General features: G+C 36.3%; 1 protein-coding gene and 1 pseudogene across 1 annotated transcript; both read right to left on the reverse strand.

The window, feature by feature from the left end:
- Positions 1-4,333: 4,333 nt before the first annotated feature.
- Positions 4,334-5,260, reverse strand: LOC130848570 (putative olfactory receptor 4A4). Its single transcript, XM_057727023.1, has one exon. The coding sequence runs from the start codon at positions 5,258-5,260 to the stop codon at positions 4,334-4,336; it is 927 nt and encodes a 308-aa protein (XP_057583006.1).
- A 9,438-nt stretch (positions 5,261-14,698) lies between these two features.
- Positions 14,699-15,624, reverse strand: LOC130850433 (olfactory receptor 140-like; annotated as a pseudogene).
- Between the last annotated feature and the right edge of the window lie 8,949 nt (positions 15,625-24,573).

Below are 24,573 nucleotides of genomic sequence, written 5' to 3' on the forward strand. Positions count from 1 at the left end.
TAGCACATACAATTGAGCCACTCAACTGGTGCATCTCCAAGGGTGATTCTTGTCTAATTCAATTCATTGAGACCTTAATCATAAACTTGAGGGTAGACTCTTTTATCTCCTGAGATGCCACTAGGGCAATTACCATGTAGGACAGAACTTAGAGAACCATTTCCTCTGGGAGAAAAATCATGAAAAACAACTTGAGGTCATATCACCAAAAGGGAAAAGTCCAGTCTGGGCAGAAATGAAATATTTAAAGACTTTCTTTTTCAAATCATGACCTTCAAAGTAGGCAAATCTCTTTGTTTAAGTTTTGTCTTTGAAGATGATATCTGAACTGATTTCCAAATATTATGAATGCTTATTTCAAATGAGTCATTTAAACTTTACTTCAAATTCAGATAAAGTTTTTCCCATAGTTTGTCACATGATTTCAGACAGAGAAGTTGATAGAATCTGTGTTAGTATCAAACTGGGGAAAGAGGAAACATTTGTGGGACTATTCCATTCATCTCAAAGTGCCCATTGGGCATTCAGCAAAGTAGAAAATACCCAGGGACATGACAGAAGTTGCAATACATTTTTAAGGACTGAAATCATACAGTATATATATATATATATATATACACACACCCACACACCCATACACACACACATATATGTTTTTTAAATTTTATTTATTTTTATAAAATTTTATTTTATTTTATTTTTTGTCTGCATTGGGTCTTTGGCTGCATTGGGTCTTTGTTGCTGCATAAGGGCTTTCTGTAGCTGCGGCAGGTGGGGGCTACTCTTTGTTGTGGTGCACGGGCTTCTCATTGCAGTGGCTTCTCTTGTTGCAGAGCACTTGCTCTAGGCACACAGGATTCAGGAGTTGTGGCACATGGGCTCAGTAGCTGTGGTTCATGGCTCTAGAGCACAGGATCAGTAGCTGTGGGGCACAGGCTTTGTTGCTCCACAGAATACGGGATCTTCCTGGATCAGGATTGAACCTATGAACCCTGCATTGGCAGGCAGATTTTTAACCACTATGCCATCAGGGAAGTCCTCATATATTTTATAATAATGTAATTCAACTAGAAATTGATAATAAAAGTATAACATTTTTTAATTTACAAAGTGAGCAACAAAAGCCTAAATTACCCATGAAAATTTTCACAGATGTATTTTTAACAGAAAGATGATACACATGTATATAAAATATATCTATATATAAAAGACTAAATATAACATAATATCATATCATATCATATAAAATTATGTGTATATAAAGTATATAAATTAACTGGATGCAGGTAAAGGAGTACTTAGAGAGAAATTTATAGATTTAAATGAAAATATTAGAAAACAATAAATATTTTAATGGATGATATAATTTTGTCTCAATGTTCAAGAAAAGAAATATTAAAATAAATGCAGAGAACATTGTAGAATGGAAATAGTAAAGAGAAGACAACCATTATTTAAAGAGTAATTGATAGAAAATAAAGAAAATATTTAAAACCAGGAATTGATTCTTTGAATTTTAAATAAATTGATAAGTTCCCAGCAAATTGGACTAAGAAAAATTAAGGGAAAAAACAAATTATTAGAATTAAGATTGAAGAGAAGTTTATCGCTGCAAATTCTACAGATCTTAAATTGGAAATACAATGATATGATGGATGAAATGATGACAGTATAGTTGCAAAGTTAAAAAACAAAATGGACCACTACTGTGAAAAACAATTTTCTAAAACACAAAGAAAAATGATTAAAAATTAGAGTAATACAATACTTAAAATGTTTAGAATACTTCCATTACCTCCCATAAAATTTCTTTCCCATGTAGCTTTAATCAATCAATTCTACATAACAACTGATCCCAAAATAGCACCAATCTCACATGAACACTTTCATAGAGGGGAGGAAACTAATAAAGTTCCTAATGCATTTTATGAAAAGAGCATAACCCTTATCAGAGAATGAAACAAGGGCATCACAAGGAAAATAATTAGAGTAATACCTCATTAGCAAGGACACAAAATTCTCAGCGTGATACTTACTTTGATTCCTTTGGATGTTTTCCTTTAGGATTTTTTTTTTTTTAATTTTTGCTGATCTGGTTTTTGAGGCAGGCTTTGAGAAGTGCTCAGTCTAGGGCTAATCATGTTCCACTACTGATGCAAAATCTTTCTAGGTATTCAACCAACAGCACTGCCCCAGTGAACTATGAGGTTCTCCAGCTGGTGAGAATAGGCAGGCACTCTTCCTGGCCCTGTTTGTGAGCACCAAGCATTTGTCTCTTTAATCTGTCTGTGTAAATCTTTCCCAGTCCCAGGTATTTTCCTCAAATGCATGCACAGATCACTATGATGAAAAGTTGAAAGGGATCCACTTTACTTCTCCAGAATTCTCTCCCTCTGTCACACACACCTATAATCTGTCCTCTGCAGTGTTCTAACCTCAGAATTCTAGCTGCCTTTCTCTCCTCAGACCCTGAATTTCATGTGCTCAACTCAGGGGGTCTGCCAAGATCTTCTGAGGTATCCCTCTCTGTTTCACAACATGGAAACATTTTAAAGGTAATAAACTGGAAAAATCCTAGAGCTCAATTTTTTTCCCACCTCTCAGTAATCACTGTCAGGTATTTCTCGTATCTAGCGTCTTGAAAATAATTATTTCATATTTTCCTGGTTTGTTTGCTTGCTTTTCAAAAACTCTACATGCATAGTTAGAGTAGGTTTCATCATAATTTCAAATAGCTAGAAATAGCCAAATATACTTTAATTGAGAAAAGGTTTAAAGGAACTGTGACACATTCATAAAATGGAAAACTAGTCAGCAATAAAATTAACAAACTATTGATAAACATGTTGATACACATAAATCTGAAATGCACAATACTATGAGCAAGAAGCCATATTTAAAAGTGTACAGAGTAGACATAATCTTACACAGAGAAAGTGCAAGCAACTGCACCAAAATGGTTAGTACTATAAACAAATCCAACAACTTTTTAGGATACAAAATCAACATACAATAATGGGTTGCATTTACATATATTAACAATGAAATATACAAGAAGAAAATTAAGAAAATAATCCCATTTACAGTAGAATCAAAATAAATACAATACATAGGAATAAATTTAACCAAGGATGTGAATGTATTCTACACTGAAAAACACGACTTGATGAAAGAAATAAAGACACAAGTAAAGATATTCCATTTTCATGAATTGGAAGACTAAATATTATTTAAGGTGGCCACACTATTCAAATCAGTCAGTATCGAAAAGATTAGCAATCAAAGAAAACATGTAAAATTCATTCATAAGCAGTCCATGGAAAAGGAATAGAAATCATTTTAAACACGTGAATAGAGCTGAAATGGATGGCGTGCAGCAATAAAGATGAACATCAAGATTTTAAATCCATAAAACAACTGACTTGACAATTCTACTTCTTGGAACTCATACGTACAAAATTTCAAAAACTTCATTGCCAAATTAATTAACATTGAAAAAGACTGGGGAAAACATGGAGAGGAACAGATATATCAATTTTAGTGTAGCTTTGTAAAAGAGGTAAGAAGTAGGAGGAATTTAGAGTGAGTTAGGCATATAGAGACTGGTATGTATAAAACGTCAGAAGGCTAAGCAGCAAAATGCAAAATTTATACTGAAACATAAACACAAACACACAGATGAAAATATGTTCATATCTGCAGATTATTACTTGAGGAATCTTAAGAACAGAGTACAGTGACTGCATCTAGAAGAGCAGGGAGAATATGGTTTGGGATGGGGAGGAGATTTATTCTCCATTATTTCATTTTGCATGGATTGTAGTTTTAGTATTTATAATTAACCCTCATACTTTCACTTTTTATTTAAAAAAGCTAAAATATTACACTACAATTTTATATGTAAGAAAATGAAATTGACTACAAAGTATACTCTATACAGCACTATTTTAACTATATACTAAATACAATGAAGGTAAAAGATAAGAATTTGACTAAAATGAAAGTAAAAATGAGAAAGTAAATGAAGATATTAATTTAAAATTAGTAACTATAAAAATTTCATTGACTAATTCATTCCATATTATTTATAGACTGCATATTATAACTTCAACCTACCTTTTGAGGTGCAATGGTAAACTACACATTATACTGTTTACATTCCAGCAAGGAATTGTTATTAATAGCATACAAATATAGTTCACTCTTTAATTATAATTATGACTAATCCTTTAAAGAAATGGAAAGTTTGTATCAAATTTATGAAGACTTTTCCATTCCAAAGAGATTGGCCCTATTATTAAATTATTAACTTCATGATGGATAATGCACTTATTTAAGACTTAACCGGCCTTTTTTTTCTCCGGAGTTTCCTCATAGCATTACTTATATCAGAATTTCTTAGACTGTAGATTAATGGGTTCAGCATGGGGGTTATAACTGTGTAAAACACACTTAATGATTTGTCAAAGGAGAAGGTTTTAGCAGGTCTTCCATACATGAAAATACAGGGAACAAAGAAGCAGACAACCACAGTGATGTGGGAACCACAGGTCTGGAAGGCTTTCCTCCTCCCCTCCTGACTCAGGTTCTTTAGAGAGTGCAAGATGACTCCATAGGAGATGAGTAAGAGCAGAAATACAATAGCGGAGGTCAGTCCTCCATTGGCCACCTCTAGGATGCCAGTGACATAGGTGTCAGTACAGACCAATTTCAATAAGGGGTACATGTCACACATAAAGTGATCAATGACATTGGGGCCACAGAATGGGAGCCTGTAAATAGTGCTAAGTTGAATTATTGAGTGCAGAAAACCTCCAACACAGGACACCACCAGCAGCACAACACATACCCTCTGTCTCATGATAACCAAATAATGCAAGGGCTTACAGATGGCCACATAGCGGTCATAGGCCATCACCAACAGAAGGGCGATCTCTGATCCACCAAAAAAGTGCTCTGTAAAAAGCTGGGTCATGCAATATTCAAAGGATATGGTATTTCCCTCAAAGATTAAGTCTGAAATCAATCTGGGGGAAATAGAAGAGGAATAAATTAGATCTAAAAATGATAAGCTAGCAAGAAAAAAGTACATTGGTGAGTTCAGGGTCTTACTAACAGTTATAGTCATGACAATGAGCAGATTGCCCATCACAGTCAAAATATAGAAGAGCAAGAATATAACAGAAAAGATTTTCTGCTCCTTTGGATTCTGTGTGAGGCCCAGGAGAACAAAGTAAGTTACATTGTTCCTTGGTTCCATCTAGACTCTACAAGAGTTGAGTTCACATATTAGAAGTAGTTAACCTGCAAAACAAGGGGGGAAACTTTTAAATGTATTATAAATTAATCTTTTTATTTATCTATTCAATTAAAACAATGTGTATGGAGTATCAGTATGTGTCCAATGTGGCACAGACATTGTGATGACCAAGTTAAAAAAGGCGTAGTTCCCCATTCCCAGTGTCATGACACACAATTATTCATCAAACAATTCCAGACCAATGGAAAAAGTGCTATAATGGGAATATTCACGATATGCTAAGGGTTACAGTGTAGGAAAAGATCAATCAAACTGGAATCCAACAAGTCTTCTCAGAAAAAGCAATGCTTTAGTTGAGATGTAAAGAAATAGTAATAGAACAATTGAAGATGACAAGGGAATTCCATGAAAATGTACAGCATTTATAAAGTCACGTAGGTATAATTCTTGAGATCCACTTAAACTAATTTACACATTCAGTGAGAGTAGCTGAACCTATGACTAGAAGAACACATATTGGATTGTCTCAGAACTCACTGAGGCTTCTTTCTGCGGGTCTTTATTTGGATGTTCCCCTTTTCCTATATCAATAAATACTGAATCTGCCCAATGCTGTGTCTCTAGCCCCTATCTCTACCCTTATTTACAATTTTGTTATGCAATATCTCCAGTTTTGGACATCTTCAGTTGGATATTAATTTTGTATATATGACACACAATTTTAAAATGTCCACAATATAGAAGGTGTTCCCCATCTCGTTAAAAGGTACCACCTTCAATGTCATTGCTCAGACAAAATAAAATCTCAGGATGTTATTCACTCCCTTATTGATCTCCTATGACCTTATTCATACCTTAAGCAAATCCTGTTACCTCTACTTTCAAAATGTATCACAAAGTTGATCATTCCCTACCCCATTTCCTTCCTGGCCACTGTGGCAGCCTTCTGCCACATATGCCCACACCTATTCTGGACTCTAACAATTTGTTTTCCTGAAGCAGCCTGTGTGATTCTTTTTCAATCTTGTTCTGATTATAGCCCTCCACTGCTCAAAACTCCCACAGTGGATTCCAATCATTTACTAACAGTTTAATGTATCACTTTCTACATTAACAGTAACAAGAATGGGAATCCCCCATTTCTTTATTTGAGGAAACTAAGGCTCAGAACATCTCATTAATTTTGGTAAAGTCACACATTTTTAAGTGATAAAATCAGAATTGTAACCTAAGTTTATTTTATTTCAAAATATTTTAATTTATTATGCAATAAAGAACGTTACACCTTTGTGAAGACTGGTTCCTGGTATTTACTGTCAGTCTTACCTGTGGAGGCTTATTTACTACCTGAACAGCAACTTTTTAAGTTACTCACAAAGTCCTGGAATTCTTCTTTCATCCAGTATGATGACACAGGGTAAAAAAGCTACATTATTACTTGAAGATATTGTTTCTCTTATTCACTTGTCTGTTCATTTTCTACATGGAATCTTCTGATTATCATACTGTTTTTATTTGCACTGTTTTTCATATTAAAGAAATTCCAAAGTGCCCAGGAAAAAACAAATGTTCACCAGGTAAGGATAATTTATGAAAAAAGTTCCAGAAAATCCTATGTTTACATAGGAGGATAGCAACTAGCCATTTCCCAGAGAAATTTATCTCAAGTAACTCTTCTCCTACTAACTTCAAAATAGGAAATACTATTCAATTGTTTAGCCCATCCCATTCTATCAATATTATGTTGGTGTGGTCAGGCTAGTTGACTTGAGATTTTGAGAGTCATTTTTGTGCTTTTTTTTTCTTTTTAATTTTCTGCATTGTTTTAATCTAACAAAGGACCTCCTGAAAAATTAACACCAGTTCTTGAAATGATATCATCTTTTTTTTTCCCCAACAGAGTCGAAGATCACTGGACATTTTATTCCTTCTAACCTCATTTATTCCTTCTAACATCTTAGAATTGGAATGTGTCCAATGCTTATTCTTGCTTAATTAAATTCACTGGGATTTTCCACTAAATTTTTTTAAACTCTTTATTGGAATATATTTGCTTTACACTCTTGTACCCATCTCTGAGGTACACCAAAGTGAATCAGCTGCATCTACACACATATCCCCATATCGCCTCCCTCCTGCAACTCCCCCCACCCTCCCTGTCCTGGCCCTCCAAGGTATCTCCCATGAAGTTGATCTCCTTTTGTTATACAGCAACTTCCCACTAGCTATCTATTTTGCAGCTGGTAGTGTAAATATGTCTATGCTACTCTCTCACCTCTTCCCAACTTCCCCTTTGCCCCTCACCCCAGCCCCATGTCCTCAAGTCCATCCTCTACTTCTGTATCTCCACTCTTGCCAGATTCCACTAAATTTTAACAGTACATCTGAAAGTAAAGACTCTACTAAACTACATCACAGGTTATGGTCAGGAAGATGTGATAGGGATAGATAACAAAAAAGCTTTATAACAATTTTTGTACTATTGCCATTCAAGAACAAAATATTATTTGACTATTTTCCCACTTATCATAGTAAGTTTTTTTTTTTAATTTTAGTTAGTACTCAATATATTCTGCCTTGATATTTGGTTGAGTATATTAAAAAATCATCTAATTATCATTAGATAAATATTATCTAATTATCAAATTGGATTTAGGGTACCAATTTTAATACATGAACTGTGCTATGGGCGAGGAGACAGCAACTAATAAAACAGAAAAATAATATAAAAATTTCTTGCATTGATCTTATATTCTTACAATAAATTTAACAATAATGGAGACAATTTAATAAAGTACCTGTAGTCTTATTTAGTGCTTCTAAGACAACAAATTGGGTACTGTGACAGATATGAGGGAGAATTCTACTATGTACAATGTAATCAGAGATGACTTTCTTGAAAGTTGATGTTGAAGCTGAGATTGAAAGGATAGGATGTGGCTGCCATTGGGAGCTCTGTTACAGTCACTAAAATTAAGTAAAAGTTAATTAAGTAAAAGTAACTTATTTCAGAGATGACCAGGTCTATATGTAGAAAACTCAAAAAATTTAACATGAATTTTTATTGCATTACTATAATACAAAGGAGTGGAGAGAGAGTGTTCTCTTGTCTTGTTCCTAGTTTTTATGGAAAAGCTTTCAAATTTTCAGTGGTGGGTACAATGTGAACTGTGGATCTGTGCTGTATGGTGTTAATTATGTTGAGGTACTTTCCTTATATACACACTTTGTTCAGTTTTGTGGGTTTTTTGTTTTTGTTCTTTTTTGGTTTTTTGTTTTGTTTTCTTTTGTTTTACCATGAAAGCATGTTGAATTTCTATACTATCAATGAATAACACAAAGAAGAAATTCAGAAAACAATTCCATTTACAATGGCATTAATAAGAATAAAATACTTGAGTACTTGACTAAACTTAAGCAAGGAGGAAAAACTTGTACACGAAAAGCTTCAAAATGTTGCAGAAAGATATTAGAGACAAGACACGTAAATGGAAAGACATTCATGAACTGGAATATTTAATGTTATTAAGATATCAAGACTACCTAATTGATCTACAGATTCAATGCCATCCCTATGAAAATTCCAAAAACTTTTTGACAGAAATAGAAAAATCCATCCTAAAATTCATATGAAATCTCAAGGGATTCCAAATAATGAAAACAATCATACTTCTTGATTCTGAAACATCTATAAAGCTATGGTAATCAGAGGAATGTAGTACGGGAATAAAGACAAACATATATGATGAAATGGCTATGATGGTGGAATAGAAAGACCCTGAACTCATGCTTTCCCAAGGAAACACCAAAATTATGTCTATTTGCAGAGCCCCTATTGATGAGAATGACCTGAAGACTATCAGATCCTCTATTACTAAAAACGTAAAGCAGGAACTAGGCCAAGACAGATAGGAGTGGCAGATACAGGGTATAGCCAATTCCCATACATCAAGTAGGCAACAAACCAGCCAGGGATAATCAGGTTGCAGAGCTTCCTCCAGAGGAAAGGGGTCTGAGCCCCCCATAGTGCTACTCAGCCCAGGGGTCTGGCACTGGGAAGGTGATCTCCTCTAAAATATGTGACTTTGAAAGTCAGTGGGGATTCCTTTTCAGAGAGCCAGGAAAGTGTGGAAAATAGAGACTGCAGCCATAAAGGTCACACATTAAATCACACATAGTCCAAGACTCATGGAAGAAATAGAAATTTGAAAGGATCCTGAGTCAGAACAAGGCTCTGATATTAGACAGAGCCTCCCAGAAAGGCAGGAGAAAATTGGGACTTATCTTGTGGACATAGATGCTTGTAGTAAACATTGTGGGTAGCTATCCCATGACAAGGACGTGGTGCTGGTAAGTACCATATTGGAATCCCCCCTCTAGTGTTTCAGTGGTCGGACCCAACCTCATCCACCAGCCAGGTGGCACAAATCTTAGGAACCCCCAGGCCAAGCAGCTAGCTGGGGAAGTACACAGCCTCACCCACCATCATGCTGGCTACCATAGGACACCTTGAGCCCATAGCTGACCTGGGATCCACCCACCCAATGGCCAGTACCAGCCCCGGATCAGCCCCTTTTCCAATTTTTCAGGGCTGAATGTTTTTATCATCTAATCTGGTGCTCTCTACATCTTTCAAGAATTTTATTACAATTTGTTTCACATCTAAGTATAGGAGAGTTGCCATTATTAAGGATTTTAAAATGTTCCTCAGCCAGAAAACTAAGAACTAAATTCTTTCTCACTGCATAACAGTTAGTATTCTCAGATGACAAATTTCAGTTTAGAAATATTTGGGGTTATAGCTTTCACTCTTTTTCTACCTTCAAGTTTAGAAAATATCAATTTACAACACATTTCACAGATTAAAACTGGTTCATTAATGTAGTTGATCACACACTCTGGGAAGTCTCTTAAGAAAGAAGAGCCTCTCAATTTTACTGAATGTGATCCTCACAGGTGATGGACCAATCTGTGTTCTTAAATGGCCTTTACTAACATTCTAAAGTTACCCCCATGCTCTTACCTAGCATTTTAGAGATGAGTTAGGGCAATATTCTTCAATCTTTTTTTTTTTTACTATTGCCCCCTAAAGGTGCATTTTTAGACATTCTGTTCCCTCCCCAATCTAAAATAGTAGTGTGTGTCTGTGCATTACTTGTAGAAACATTAAGAAATGCTCATCCCTTAAAAAGCTATTTTTATCTTGTTGGTAAGAGATATTGCCCCCATTTCAAATATACATTTTTAAATAACCTACATAATAGAAAAAAAAGAGAGATAGGGTCTTAATGTGGTTATTTATATTTAGACCAAAGTGAAGTTCTAAGTGGGCTTTAAACAACTACACAAATCTATATCCAATTTTTTCTCTCCTGTATAATGCTCTTATAAAATGTTTTCCATCTTACCCATTACTAAGAAAATTATACTTTTCGTTTATTTGTTTGCTTGCTTATTATCCATCTACTTCCCCTGGAATTTTAGTTCCACATAAATACAACCCATTTTGTATTATTCAACATTGTATACCCAGCTCCCATAACTGTCTGGCCCACTGTAGACAGTGAACAGTATTTTTTGGATAAATTAAATAAGTCAAAATTTCCTAAAGCAAATTGACCAAAAGCCACTTTTTTCCAGTAATAAATGTTAGCACTATGGGGTAACAATGAGAAAAGCCCTATGGAAATAGCACCTATTAGCTCTTCAAGGTGCTACCTCATGCTCAGACAGAGTATCAATCTCCTCAATGATTGAGTTGTTCTGTTTTCCTTTAAAGGTCTCTTTCACCCAAGTGTCACTTCATTTGAAATTCAAACATTTGAATGTCATTTCTTGAGCCTGTCACCTTTCACTGTTCATGAGGCCCATGAAGGGTAATCTGTCTGCAGAAAAGGGATAATCAGAAGGCTTTACCTCATAAGAGAGGAAGCGAGAGAGTGCAGGTAACCTGGGAAATGGAGGTCAATGGAGGCTAAAGGGAAGAAAGTGCCTCCCTGGAAAAAGAAAAGGGGCGGGGGGAAGAATGCCTCAGTGACCAAGTTCACAATGTGGCCAAGCAACAGGTCTGTGTTATGGTATTTTCACATCATGACAGCAAGGAGTATGGCCAAGTGGGAAGAGTAGAGGAAGCAAAGTCTTAGATACTTGATGTGGGAGTTCCTTGGTGGTCCAGTGGTTAGGACTCAGCATTTTTCACTGCCGTGGCACAGGTTCAATCGCTGGACAGAGAACTAAGATTCAGCAAGCCGCACAGCACAGCCAATATATATATATAAAATAAAAGATGTGCTATGTTGCTTAACTTCACTGAGTCTCATTTACCTCATTTTCCTACTTGGTGATGCATTAAGAGAGTCAAAGTATGTAAAAAGCCCATCAAAATATATGCCTCATAGTTGGCCTCCCACAATAGCAAGCTCTTTACCCTCACTTAACACTTAATATTTTCACTGAATTAACAGTCCAGATTAAACCAAAGTATCTTTATACAACAGACCCAAATATTATTTATCTCACTGATTTTTAGGAGAAACATAGTTACTTCCCTATATGTTTTTATAAGAATCAAAAATAATCAGATGAGTGTTGGTCATCAGGAGAGGTTCTTGATGATGAGTGTAAAGGAACTTTAACCCTTACTCACAAAGCAACTCTATCCACTGAGAATGCCATAGGGCGTTACATTTCCTTCTTCAGTACTTACAGTTTCCAAGTTTGCTACTTACAATTTTATTTGGTACCTCAATAATCTTCTCACCTCTCCACTGAGCCCCTGGTATAGCCCCTAAGACACAATCACTGGCCTTAGTTTCCCTCTTCAAATCCTCCTTTTGGTCTTAGAGTAGAAATGACATTTACTCAATACTTTTCTCATCTCTACCCCTGGATTACACTCCTCTCCTCTCTAAGAGTCACAAGATAAAATGAACCACATACCATTTAGTCTAGATTTTGTTGAAAGGTTTAGTTCTCGCTAGCAATTGCAAACTTGAACATTTTAATAGATTAAGTGCTGATTATATCATCTTCCAGACCTAGACTTTGTGTGAAAATGTTCTCTTTCTTTTGAGTTTGGGTCAGCCATGCACAACTTAGTAAACAGTCACCCCAGTACCATGCTCAGACATTACTGAATGTTCAAATTATGGAAGAAATAGCTCCAGTTGATCATTGGGTTTGAGAAAGTGACATTTGTGAGGTGTACCATGACTTGGACTGTTGTAGTCAGAGAAGCTTTGATTTATAAGAGTTATTAATTAAATAGGATGACCTGGTATTCTTCACAGGCATAGAGGAGCATTGCAGGTATTCCCCACTCTCCCAAATTTCAGCTTTGTCACTTTCCTTTTATGAAGACCATAAGGAAAAAAATCAGAAGGGGATTCTTGCTTTAACAAAAGTCTATTAATCCATTATCCATTATCACAGTAGTATTGGTTGGTTTTTACAATTTTTTTACATTTTTAATTGAATTAACTTAATTTACAATTTGTATTAGTTTCAAGTGTAGAGAAAAGTGATTGTTATATTATATATATATATATTTTTTTTTTGAGTTCAGCAACTTTTTTTCCTCATATCTTTATTGGAGTATAATTGTTTTAGAGTGTTGTGCAGTTTCCGCTGTACAACAAAGTGATCCGGCTGTATTTACACATATACCCCCATATGTCCCACCTCTTGAGCCTCCCTCCCACCCTCCCTATCACACCCCTCTAGGTCATCACCAAGCACAGAGCTGATATCCCTGTGCTATGAAGCAGCTTCCTACCAGCTATCTATTTTATATTTAGTAGTGTATATATGTCTATGATACTCTCTCACTTCATCCCAGCTTCCCCTTCTCCCCATGTCCTCAAGACCATTCTCTACATCTGCATCTTTATTCTTGTCCTGCCCCTAGTTTCATCAGTACCACTTTTTTGCTTTGTTTTGTTTTGTTTGTGTTTTTACATCCCATATATATGTGTTAGCAAAGGGTGTTTGTTTTTCTCTGTCTGGCTTACTTCTCTCTGTACGACAGACTCTAGGTTCATCTGCCTCACTACAAAAAACTCAATATATAAATTATTTTTCAGATCATTTTCCGTTATAGGTAACCATTGCCATACTAATGTTGGTCTTTTGTAAAAGTGAAGTGGCTTAACTTGAACTTTCCAAAAAGAAATAAGGAATAAACTTGTGCTGCTGAAATATATTGCTACATGCAATACAAGGCTGCAACACATTGACAACATCTTCTTGAAGGGTAAAGTGAATCATTAAGACTGCAGATAATTTTCTCTTCTATAGACCTAAACATACAACAGGCAGGTCTGTTACATTTGCAAGGAAGTAAGACTGAGTTTTAAAGACCTGGATTGGAAATTTGTAGCTGAAATTTTTGAAAGGGAGCCGCGTTGTAGTGTAATAGTTCCTGACACACTTTATGTGGGAAGCATGTGTGATGTGGGGCAAATAAATTAGTAAACCTCTCCTAACTTCAATTTGCTTTTCTGTAAAATGGGGAAAATGATAATGGAGCCACCAGCTGAGCATGTGGATGAATCAAATAAAGGGAATATGCCTGATAGAAAATAAACTGTTAATTTAATGTAAATATATATATATATATATATATATAATGTAAATATATATATATCAGACTTAAAGATCAATAGCTTTGGAAACTAACCATATTCTTTTTTGGGTTGAAATTAGATAGAAGATATTTACCTTTCTTGTTTCAAATGGTTCCTTAAATCTTGTTATGGAAAATGAAAACATTTATTTTATATTCAAGAAAAAATGTGAGCCATAAGGATATTTAATAAGAGCAAATTAAGGTTAACTCCAAAATGTCTGGTGTAATTTTTGTGCCAGGAAATTAATTAGAGGTTGATTGTGAAATATTCATTCCTTCTATTGTGGGCATCTCTCTTTTTGCTTTTGGTAAATTCATAGATCAAAAAAAATTTCAGCAGTGATTCCATCACTCAACTGTCCCTTCCCTGGGGTATCTATCAAATAATTTTTATCCCTTATTTACTTTACCACAGGCTAAGCAAAAATAGAAAAAAATTCTGAGATGAATGTTCTATAGAAAAGTCAATTTCATCCAAGTGACATATATGAAGAATTTAGTAAAATATCAGTAACACTCTAGAGAAAAATATATTCTGCAATCATCAAACTAGTGGTTTACAGATGTTCTTTTTATTACCTATCCTGAAGCTATGAACATGAACATTGAAGCCTCTTGAAAGTGTATTCAAAGTTATAAAAATGCTGAAAATATGTCTAGCCATTAATAAGTACTCAACAAATGTTAGTATTGGGACTTTTGTTTTTTCCTATCATTGATATACAAGATTTCCTAGCTTTCTTTCACAATTTACCACAGTTATAATCCTTCCTACGTATACAAGTAATCACTGTCTTGGCACTGTGAACAGCCTAGGTTACTCTCCTCTTCAACAAACTCCTCATGGCATTTTTCACCTCTGTGTATCTCACCGTGTAAATGATAGGATTTAACATGGGAGTGAGGATTGCAAAGAACACACTCACCAACTTGTCTGCTGGGTAAGTGACAACAGGACGGGTGTAGGTGAAAATATAAGGGACAAAATAAAGTACCACGACAGTAAAGTGGGATCCACATGAAGAGAGGGCTTTGCGTCGTCCTTCGGACCCATGCGATTTCAGGGAGCTCAGGATGACTATGTAGGAGATGAGGAGCATGAAAAAAATGAGTAAACACATGCCCCCACTGTTAGTTGCCACCACCATTCCAAGCTTGTTGGTGTCGCTGCAGGCAAGTTTCAACAGTGAGAAGAAATCACACATGAAGTGGTCAATGACATTGGGACCACAGAAGGTCAAGTCCACTGTGAAAAGAATCTGCACAGTGGCATGCAGGATCCCCCCATCCAGGCCACCACCACCAGGACCTGGCAGAGCCCCTGTCGCATGATGGTGGTGTAGTGCAGAGGCTTGCAGATGGCCACATAGCAGTCATAGGCCATGACAGTGAGGACAATGACCTCTGATGCTGCCAGGAAGTGCTCCAAAAAGAGCTGAGTCAGACAGCCACCCCAGGAGATGTTTCTCCTCTGGTACAGCAGGTCAATGATCATTTTGGGGGTGGTGACAGAGGTGAAGGATGCATCTAAGAAGGACAAGTGAGTGAGAAAGAAGTACATGGGAGCAGAAAGTTTGGGGCTGAGGGAGATGGTAATGACAACGAGCAGATTGGCCAACACAGTAAATAGGAAAATGAACAGAAAGACAATGAAGAGTATTTCCTTCAAGTGTGGGTTCTGTGTGAGTCCCAAGAGAATAAATTCAGTCACATTGTTGGGAGGTGTGAGAAAATCCATTTAGGAAGTAACACCTTCCTGGGGCCTGAATTACCTACAAAGGAATAAAGAATGATACCTACAAATCATGAAAGCATGGTAGCCTGAATCTCTTAGAACTAAAATAGAGCAGTCACTGTAACTGTGGAGAATGTCCTTGACCCTCCTTTCCCAGTACGTGTTTCAATTCTTTCCTACTTCTTCCTCCATGATGCTTTTGATCTCTTCAAACAGCTAGTACTTGTCACTTACAAACATCTATATGGTAACATCTGAAGTGCAATTTATTGAGAAAACACTGTGCTATCTACATGGGATCTGGATTCTTCTCCTGGTTTCAACTCCATGTGAGTCTGATAAGTTATCTTAATGTCCCATGCTTCTGAGCCCTCTTATGTGTCTGTCAGTTTACAAATTGTAATTCTCAGATATCTCTTGCAAGCTGAGCGTTGTCCTACAGATGTAAGAGTTCTTCCTTCTTCCATGAGAATTTACATCTGAACCCTCAGCTCTAACTGTGGAAAGTATACATCATCAATAAATATCTATCATAAGCAGACAGTGTAGGGAAATACATGTCTTTGGTAACACTTTCCCCCTGGTACCTATCAGAACACATAAGCTATTCAACTGTGTTTCCTCACTTATCATAGTGCCTGGCATAATGTCTGCAGTGCCTGAAACCTATTAGGTGATAAGTAACTGCTTGGTGAATTGCCATTCTTCATGGCTAAGAATATTACTGCTTCCCCTAACCATAAACCTAGGAGGAGTTTAAGTGCTCTCATTCTCCTGCTCTGTTTATGAGATGAGAAACATAAACTTTTGAAAGAAAGCTGCACTGTAGTTTAATAATTTTTGGCACACTTTATAGGGTAATTGAGAAAATATTCTTGCCTCTAGGAAAGATTATGTTACTGGGTCATTTTACTTTCAAGATAATTGTGGCAGTAGTTAACTGATATTTTTATCCTTCAAAACTCTGATCCATATACAGTTTAACAAAGTCAAAGTAAATTTACATAGATATTCAAAACACAGGATCCATCAAGCAAAGGAAATCTTTGTTTTCAAAGTTTTAAGAAAATTTAATGTGCAGAAATAAAATAGTCTGCTAGATAAGATAGAGATAAAGTACTATGCATATATACACAGACTACCACAAACACATATCAAATTGTTACTTAAGTACCTATTCCAAGTTATTTCATTCAACAAATATTGGACACTTACTATGTATTTTAATGTATGTTTGTTTACACAGAGTCATAAAAAGAGTGCCCCTGTTAGATGCCCTTTATAACTGATATTTCATTACCAAACAGCAGCAAGGCATCCATCCATGATAAGAATGATCTCTCCACTCCTTTATATTTCTGCTACCTGCATTCTCATGCCTTCTTCTCTCATTTTTTCTTACTATCATTCCTGTTTACAGGATATTGTAGGACTAACTGAATGAAAAATTTGGGGACATATTTTTCCCAAAGAAAAGAGAAACCATAAATATAATACAATACACTCTGGAAAAATATGTATTTTCCTTTCAAGGATAAATGGATAAAGAGATATATTGTTTTTAATTATCCAAAATAAAAACTTTACACTTATGTGGAAACAAATTGCAGCAGCTTCATTGCATTCCCTTGAGTTGGGAATGCACAACAGATCAGAAAAGTTAATAGTGTAAATAAAGTTAGAATTAGACATAATAAATTTTTTTAGAAATAACTCTGAAGAAATACAAATTACCTTCTCATTTTTCTTTGGCTCCATAATACTTACTCTTTCTAGGAATAAGCCCTAATGGAAAATATTTTTAAAAGGGGAAATTCATTATTTACAAAAATGTTCAAGACAATTATTAAGAGCTGTGGAAAGTTTAGAAACTACATGGAATGATCAACATTGGAGAAATGGTGTTTTTAAAAAATGTGCAATATCTTAGGAAAATTCTAATGTATTAAGTTTTTCAATTAATTTATTTTTTTTATTTATTACTTATTTTATTGGCTGTGTTGGGTCTTTTTTGCTGTGCGCAGGCTTTCTTTAGTTATGGTGAGTGGAGGCTACTCTTCATTGTGGTGCGCAGTCTCCTCAATGTCATTGCTTCTCTTGTTGCAGGGCATGGGCTCTAGGTGCATGGGCTTCAGTAGTTGCAGCACATGGGCTCAATAGTTGTGGCTCATAGGCTCTAAAGCACAGGCTCAGTAGTTGTGGCACATGGGCTTAGTTGCTCCGAGGCATGTGGGATCTTCCTGGAGCAGGGATTGAACCCATGTCCCCTGCATTGGCAGGAGGATTCTTAAGCACTGCACCACCTAGGAGGCCCCTTTAATGTATTATTAAGTGGGGAAAATTTTGGATGCAAATTTGAAATATATATATATATATATATATATATATATATATATATATGTTCTAACTATATTATTCTGCTAACTAATTTAAATATATATCACTTAGGATGAAAAAACAAATATTTTTGCTTCTAAGTTGGTAGTATTGTAATTGAGTCTTTCTTTCTGGATGTTCTGCATGCTGAAAAAGGGATTTAAATCTCAGATCAGTGAGGATGAGGGGTGATTACATAATTTGTAGGATCAATTGAAACCTAACAGTTTATGATTATATGGTTTCCTGAAAAAAAAAATATCTCACCTATGGATGTGTCTGACATAGGCCCAAGACCAGGGCCCCAGGCAGCTGTTAGTTCACCAAGAAAGAAGTAAGTTGTAACATTAAAAATATCAACTAGCTCAGCTACAATAAGTGTCTTTGTTGATTTATAAATGGTAACTTTGGCCATTCTCAATGGTATAAGGCCATTCTCTTGAGCTTTATAAGCACTACCACAAATCCTGTTTGTAGGTAAATTCTATGAAGTTTCTTAGCTGTGGTTAACTGGCCCCATGCGTATTTCATCATCATTAGCAGATCTTGCAGTAACCCAATTATTTCATGTAACTTAATTGAACTGCACAGGATAACTTTTATAGTACTCATCTTTAATTTTGATCCCCTCCTTAGGTCTACATAAAGACAAAATACTATGACAAGCAAAAAAAATCAACAAGTTGAGCACTTCTGAATTCAGGTATTTGATAAAAAAGGAGCATAATAGGGAGTCCAAATATTATTATGTATCTTAAATATTTAGGTAGGTAACTATCTGATTTAAATTTTTATTATAATATTTTATTTTTAATTGATCTACCATTCACACTAATAATTTTAAAATATTGTTTTCAGATGTACATTAAATATGAACCCTATATAATATTGACACTTTATACCTGGTAAAGTTTTCTGCAGCTTTTCAAATTAATTGTCTTTTGTCAATTCTCAAATTAGATTAACATGATAAAGATGAAAATAATTGCATTCTTCAATTGTATTCAGAGATGGTAAAATGCATTTATTTATCACTTAAATTAATCTCACAATAGCTCTATAGAATAAACAAACAGGCAATAATATTTACAGTTTATAACAAGAAAATATAAGACAGGGAATAAGAACACTATTTGCCAGGCAGAAAAAAGAAGGTAGGCCACTAAATCCTGGGCCAGGACTCTGATCTTTAAATTATTATTTACAACTATTATGTCATGACACTCTTATGCTACTACCAACTGGAAAGCCTATTACAATTATCTACTAAAAGAAATAAATACAGGTATTTGAAAATATATTATAAAGTTAATTCAATTCAACTCAGGAATATTCCCATATAGATCAACACTCACTCATCATGTTCAAATATGCTTTCATTAATAAGAAGAAAAATAAATTGTACATAACTCTGGGTTGACTTCAGAAAATGTGGTCACTGTGAGCAGCATGTGTTATGGAGGAAAATAATTTAAGAAAACTGAAATCACATGACCAAACCTAGTTTGACTGGACACTCCCGAATTATAGTTCCCTAATATTATTTGTGATGGCAGATGCCAAAGACAGTCTGAATGAGGATTTGCAACCATCTAAGAACTATAAGGGATATGGATTTTGCTGAAGTATCATAGTGAAAATGTCTTGAACTTATCTTTCAACTCTGGAATGAAAGCTAGAATCAGATCAGAGAATTAGTATGTATTAAAAAGTCATCATTCACAAACTCATAAAAGATTGAAATTCATTCCCAATGGCCCATTGAATGGTCATCCAGTTTCTATTTGAATAGCTACAGTGCTGAGTAGAGAAATTGCTTTAGAACCTCCACACTTAGGTCTAGTCCAGCACCCCAAGCCCTAGAGTGGCACGGAATGGGAAGAGAATAGAGTTAGATCTAAATACAGGAAGGTTTCCATGAAAATAATTTTTCAAAAGAGGAGTTCCTGGAGCTATACCAGGAAAGTCTGTTTCCAGGATACCAATCCAAGGGCAGAATGCTTTAAAAACCTGGAGAGACAAGAATCTCAAACCTGAAGGGTAAACCAGAATGAAAGCAGGAGAAATTATACATGGATCTTATTACAATTGATCAGAAATTAGTTGAGGTGCAATTTGACCTATGATAGTTTCAGGGAATAATTTTGTTACCCAAACACAGTTTCATGTGCCCAACACAAAGTGAGGCCAAACAATACCAAAACATTGGAGTTTGGAATAGAGAAAGGTTTATTTCAGGGTCATGCAAGGAGATGTGTGACTCATGCCTGAAAAACCCCCAAGCCCCAAAAGCTTTTAGCTAAGCCCTCTTACAGGAAATGTGAGGGAGGGGTGTGGTTAGTTGTTGCAAACTTCTCCATGTCAGGTCCTTTGTTCTTGAGGTCAGGTTGTGGTCAGGTAAAGATGCTCTGTAAATCTCCACCAAACAAATGCTACTCTCTGTTCTGACAAGGACCCAAGGCACAACTCTCACCCTCTGGAGGTCCAGACCTGGCTAAGAGAAAGGGGTCCCTGCAGGGGGAAGGAGAGTGTGGTAACCCTGCCCCAGAGCATTCATAGGGCGCCCAGTCTGGGTCCTCTCCCCAGTGTCCAGGCCTGGCTGAAGAGGCAGATCTGAGTTTGTGGCTTCTTCAGGGCCAGGTCTCCAGACCCTGCCCAGCTGTCATCACTTAGGGACCCAGGTGCCCAGGACCCAGTCCACCCAAACAGTGGGGGCCAGGTCCCCCAGACTGTGTCCCATCAAAACTGCCATTGCCATTAGGTCACAGATGCAGTGTTGGGGGGATGGATCACCACTGTCTCAGGGCCTGGGCCTGGCCAGTGGGTGGTCTAGGCGAGGGCTCTGGAGCCATGCAGGACACACCCCCAGCCTGTTCCCTGGGTCCCCCAGCTCACCAGCCTGCCCAAGACTGGGTGAGCTAGAGGGCCCCCAGGGGAGAAGGCTGGGATCTGCCTCTTACCTCACTCTCCATCTGACAACCATCACTCCACTGAACCTTGGCTAGAAAAAATTGCCCCCACTAACTGTCACTCTCTGACAGTTGTTCACTTGGGGGAGGGGCCCACCATGGCTCCGACCAATGGCTCAGCAGGACAGTTAGAGTGGCATTAGTGGTCTCCCAGTAACCATTGCCTGGTAACAGAGTAAGGGGTTAACAGCCCACAGCAAGAGCTGCATGCTAAGGGCTGGACACTGGTGGCTCTGTTACAATTTCACAAAACCCAGATACCTATCAAAGTGTTCTTATGGCAGCTTCATGAGATTCAATAGGTAGAGGAATGTGTTCTCAAAATAACAAAGATGTAAGCACTTAGTCCAACCCAAGGATTCTTTCATCCCAGAAGGACATCTCCTAAGTTGCTTACAAAGAATGGAAAAGCTTTGGAAGGTGGGCTCTGGTCTACTAATGCCTCCAACTTTACTTCTAATTGAAGTGGAAGCAAATTTAACAATATTTATGGCAATAAACATATTAGCTTGGGCCAGAATCTCAAAACTTGTAAACATCTTCCAATTTGCTTAAGTAAACTACTTGTAGAAATAGGGAAAACTGTTTAAGTTTACAGATAAAGATGATGGCCTAGAGTGAAAGAAAAATTATGATTGGTCTCTTGATCCTGAAGCTACTGTTCTTACTCTCCATCATGTTTTCCTTACCATAATATGCTTGCTAAATATTTTTATATCGCAGAGCTCATTGTTTTAATCAATGGAACATATGGTACCCCTGAAGTGGGAGGCGGCTCTTTCTTTCAAGAGATGGAGATATGAACACATCTATGACATATGGACACATTTGTACTTCAGTGGCAGATTTCATTTCTGAAGAGAAAAATTTAATTCAAACCACAAAGTCTAATAAAGTAGGTAAGTAGTTTAGCTAAGAAATACATTTTCTGGTCAACTGTGGAATAATGATTCCTGTTTTGTTTTTATATATCCCTTATAAATGATCTCCTAAAGCAGTCTTCAAAGAGGATTCCAGATTCAAGGAACTAAGTGTAAAGTTAAATTGTTTTACAGTTTCGAATAGTGAAATTGTTTTACAAATATATTTTACTGTGTGCTTTTAAAAAACACTTGCATTAAGTTGGTGCTAATAATTGGTAACCTAACAGTATGTCACTTTCTATGGCATATAATCAAAAATATTTTATATAGTACCAAACAATAATCAAATATCAGGCTCAAGGAATTCTGTGTAAAGATCACAGGATATGGAGTAAGAATATTTGGGCTCAAAGCTGCATGTTCTATGATCTAATTATTTAACCTTTCTGATCTACCATTTTTTCTGTAAATGAGAAAACTAAATTTCAATTTTATAATGTTGTTGTGACTATCTGAGAACACTAAAATTTTCACATTAACTTAAATATAGTACAATTAATTTTTATAATCACTGACAACTTTTGCTCAAAAGAACAAGAAATATGGAATAATCTTAAATATTAGGTGTATCAAGTGTGTGCCAAGAGAATATTGACAAATATCTTCCATCTATTTTATATTCCACACCATCCTACATACCAGTAAACTATACAGCTTTCTGAGTATCAACTACTTATATATGCAGGTGCATTATATAAGTGTGTAAGTAGAAAGGAAAATTTTCAGTCACTACAAATCAAGAGAGGTTCTGATTAAATGTTTTCTTTCCCCTGATATCTTTTGAAAATGTTGAAAGAGTCTCTAATTTGGATTTAGAAATGTGCAGGTCTGAATACTAGCTCTGTTTCTGATTTTGGGTGGCTTACGTTGCATTCCTGTTTAATAATATTCTAATGGCATTTTTGACCTCTGTAGTCCTTACTATGTAGATAACAGGGTTTAACATGGGAGTAACAAAAGTATAGAATACTGCTATGGCTTTATCCATGGGAAAAATAGCTACTGGTCATAGATACATAACAATACAGGGCACAAAGAACAAGACAACAGCTGTGATGGGGGAGCTACATGTGGACAGGGCTTTTTTCTTCCCTGAAGAATTGTGAGTCCTCAAGGAGCACAGGATGACCACACAGGATACCAACAATATTGCAAAAGTGATCACAGGGATTCCCCCACTAATGACAGCCACCAAGAGACCGCTAAGGAAAGTGTCAGTGCAGGCAAGTTGTATCAGGGGGAAAATGTCACACATGAAGTGATGCATGTTGTTGGGGCGAGAGAACGGGAGCCAGAAAGTGACTAACATTTGTCCAATCAAGTGGAGGAAATCCACTGCCCAACACACCCCCACCAGGAGGCAGCATATGCGGTGGTTCATGATGGCCACATAGTGCAGAGGTCTGCAGATGGCCACGTAGTGATCAAAGGCCATGAGCACAAGGAGGACAATATCTGAAGCTCCCAAGAAATGTGCAATAAATAGCTGTGTCCATGGAGGCACTGAAGCAGACAGCTTTTGAATCAGGGAGCAAATCAGCTAATATTTTTGGGATTATGGAAGAGGAACAGCAGGCATCTGTCAAGGACAAGAAAGCCAGGAAGAGATAAATCAGGTATTCCAAAGTGTGGCTGCAGATTAAGGTCACCACAATGAGCAGGCTGCCTGTGACAGTGACAATGTAGATGATAAGTAACAGCAAAAATAGAATTCTCTGTATCTGAGGATTCTGTTAAGTCCCATTACAATAAATTCAGTCACAGGCATCCTGTCTTCTTCCATTTCAATGTTGATGGTGAATTCAGAAGTGGGGAATTAACCTGTGAGGCCTGTTTTCAACAGCAAAATGATGTTAACATTTTAATAATAGAAGTTATATTTTTTCTTAGTGCAAGAGGAGTAGAAAAGAAAGTAGAAAGGTGCTACTTTTCCTCCTTTATAAAAAGAGTGAACTTTTGAGGCTAATTCATCTTATTACACAGATGCTCCAAGCCATCTTCAAAGTATTCTGACAGTTGGTCCTGAGACCTTTGCTGGAGGACATCCAGGCACAGGGATCTCACCATCCAGTAAACCTGATTGCTTCTCAGACAATAAGAAAAGTTAAAAACTCTTCCTTAAGTATTATATATATATATATATATATTCTTCTACAACTACTGATTCTGGTTCTGCACATTGTTGATACAAACATTAAATTTAATCCACCCTCCTCTTTCATTTAAAAACCACCTAAATAAATTTAAGAGACAGGTCTATATCTGTCTTCTTTACCTCTTTATCACCATTACTTCATTCAGTGTCTGACTCATATTTGTTTTCAGTAAAATCAAGTAAATAAGTTGGAAGATGCTCATTTCTACTGTTTGCTTTTGTTCAAACTAACTCCAAAAGTAGCATTTACTTTTTTAAAGAAAAAAAGAAAAAATGAGTAATTTATTGGAATGATATAGATAAACTCCTTTCACCCATTAAGATCTCTCACTCTCTCCACCCTGAGCAACTGTCTGCCCTGGTCTGCTCCAATCAGCTCCCTTACCTTCTGGCCAAGAGGTAGCACTAGCTGCATATTAGAGGGAAGGTAAGAAGAAAAGAAGCAATGTCAGGATGTTTACTGTCCTGGATCCATGTTGTGGTTTGTCAGTGGCTGGGTGCCTTTAACTGAGGCTTCACTGTTTGGAAG

This window comes from Hippopotamus amphibius, chromosome 3 (genome assembly GCF_030028045.1).
Source record: "Hippopotamus amphibius kiboko isolate mHipAmp2 chromosome 3, mHipAmp2.hap2, whole genome shotgun sequence".
Taxonomy (NCBI): domain Eukaryota; kingdom Metazoa; phylum Chordata; class Mammalia; order Artiodactyla; family Hippopotamidae; genus Hippopotamus; species Hippopotamus amphibius.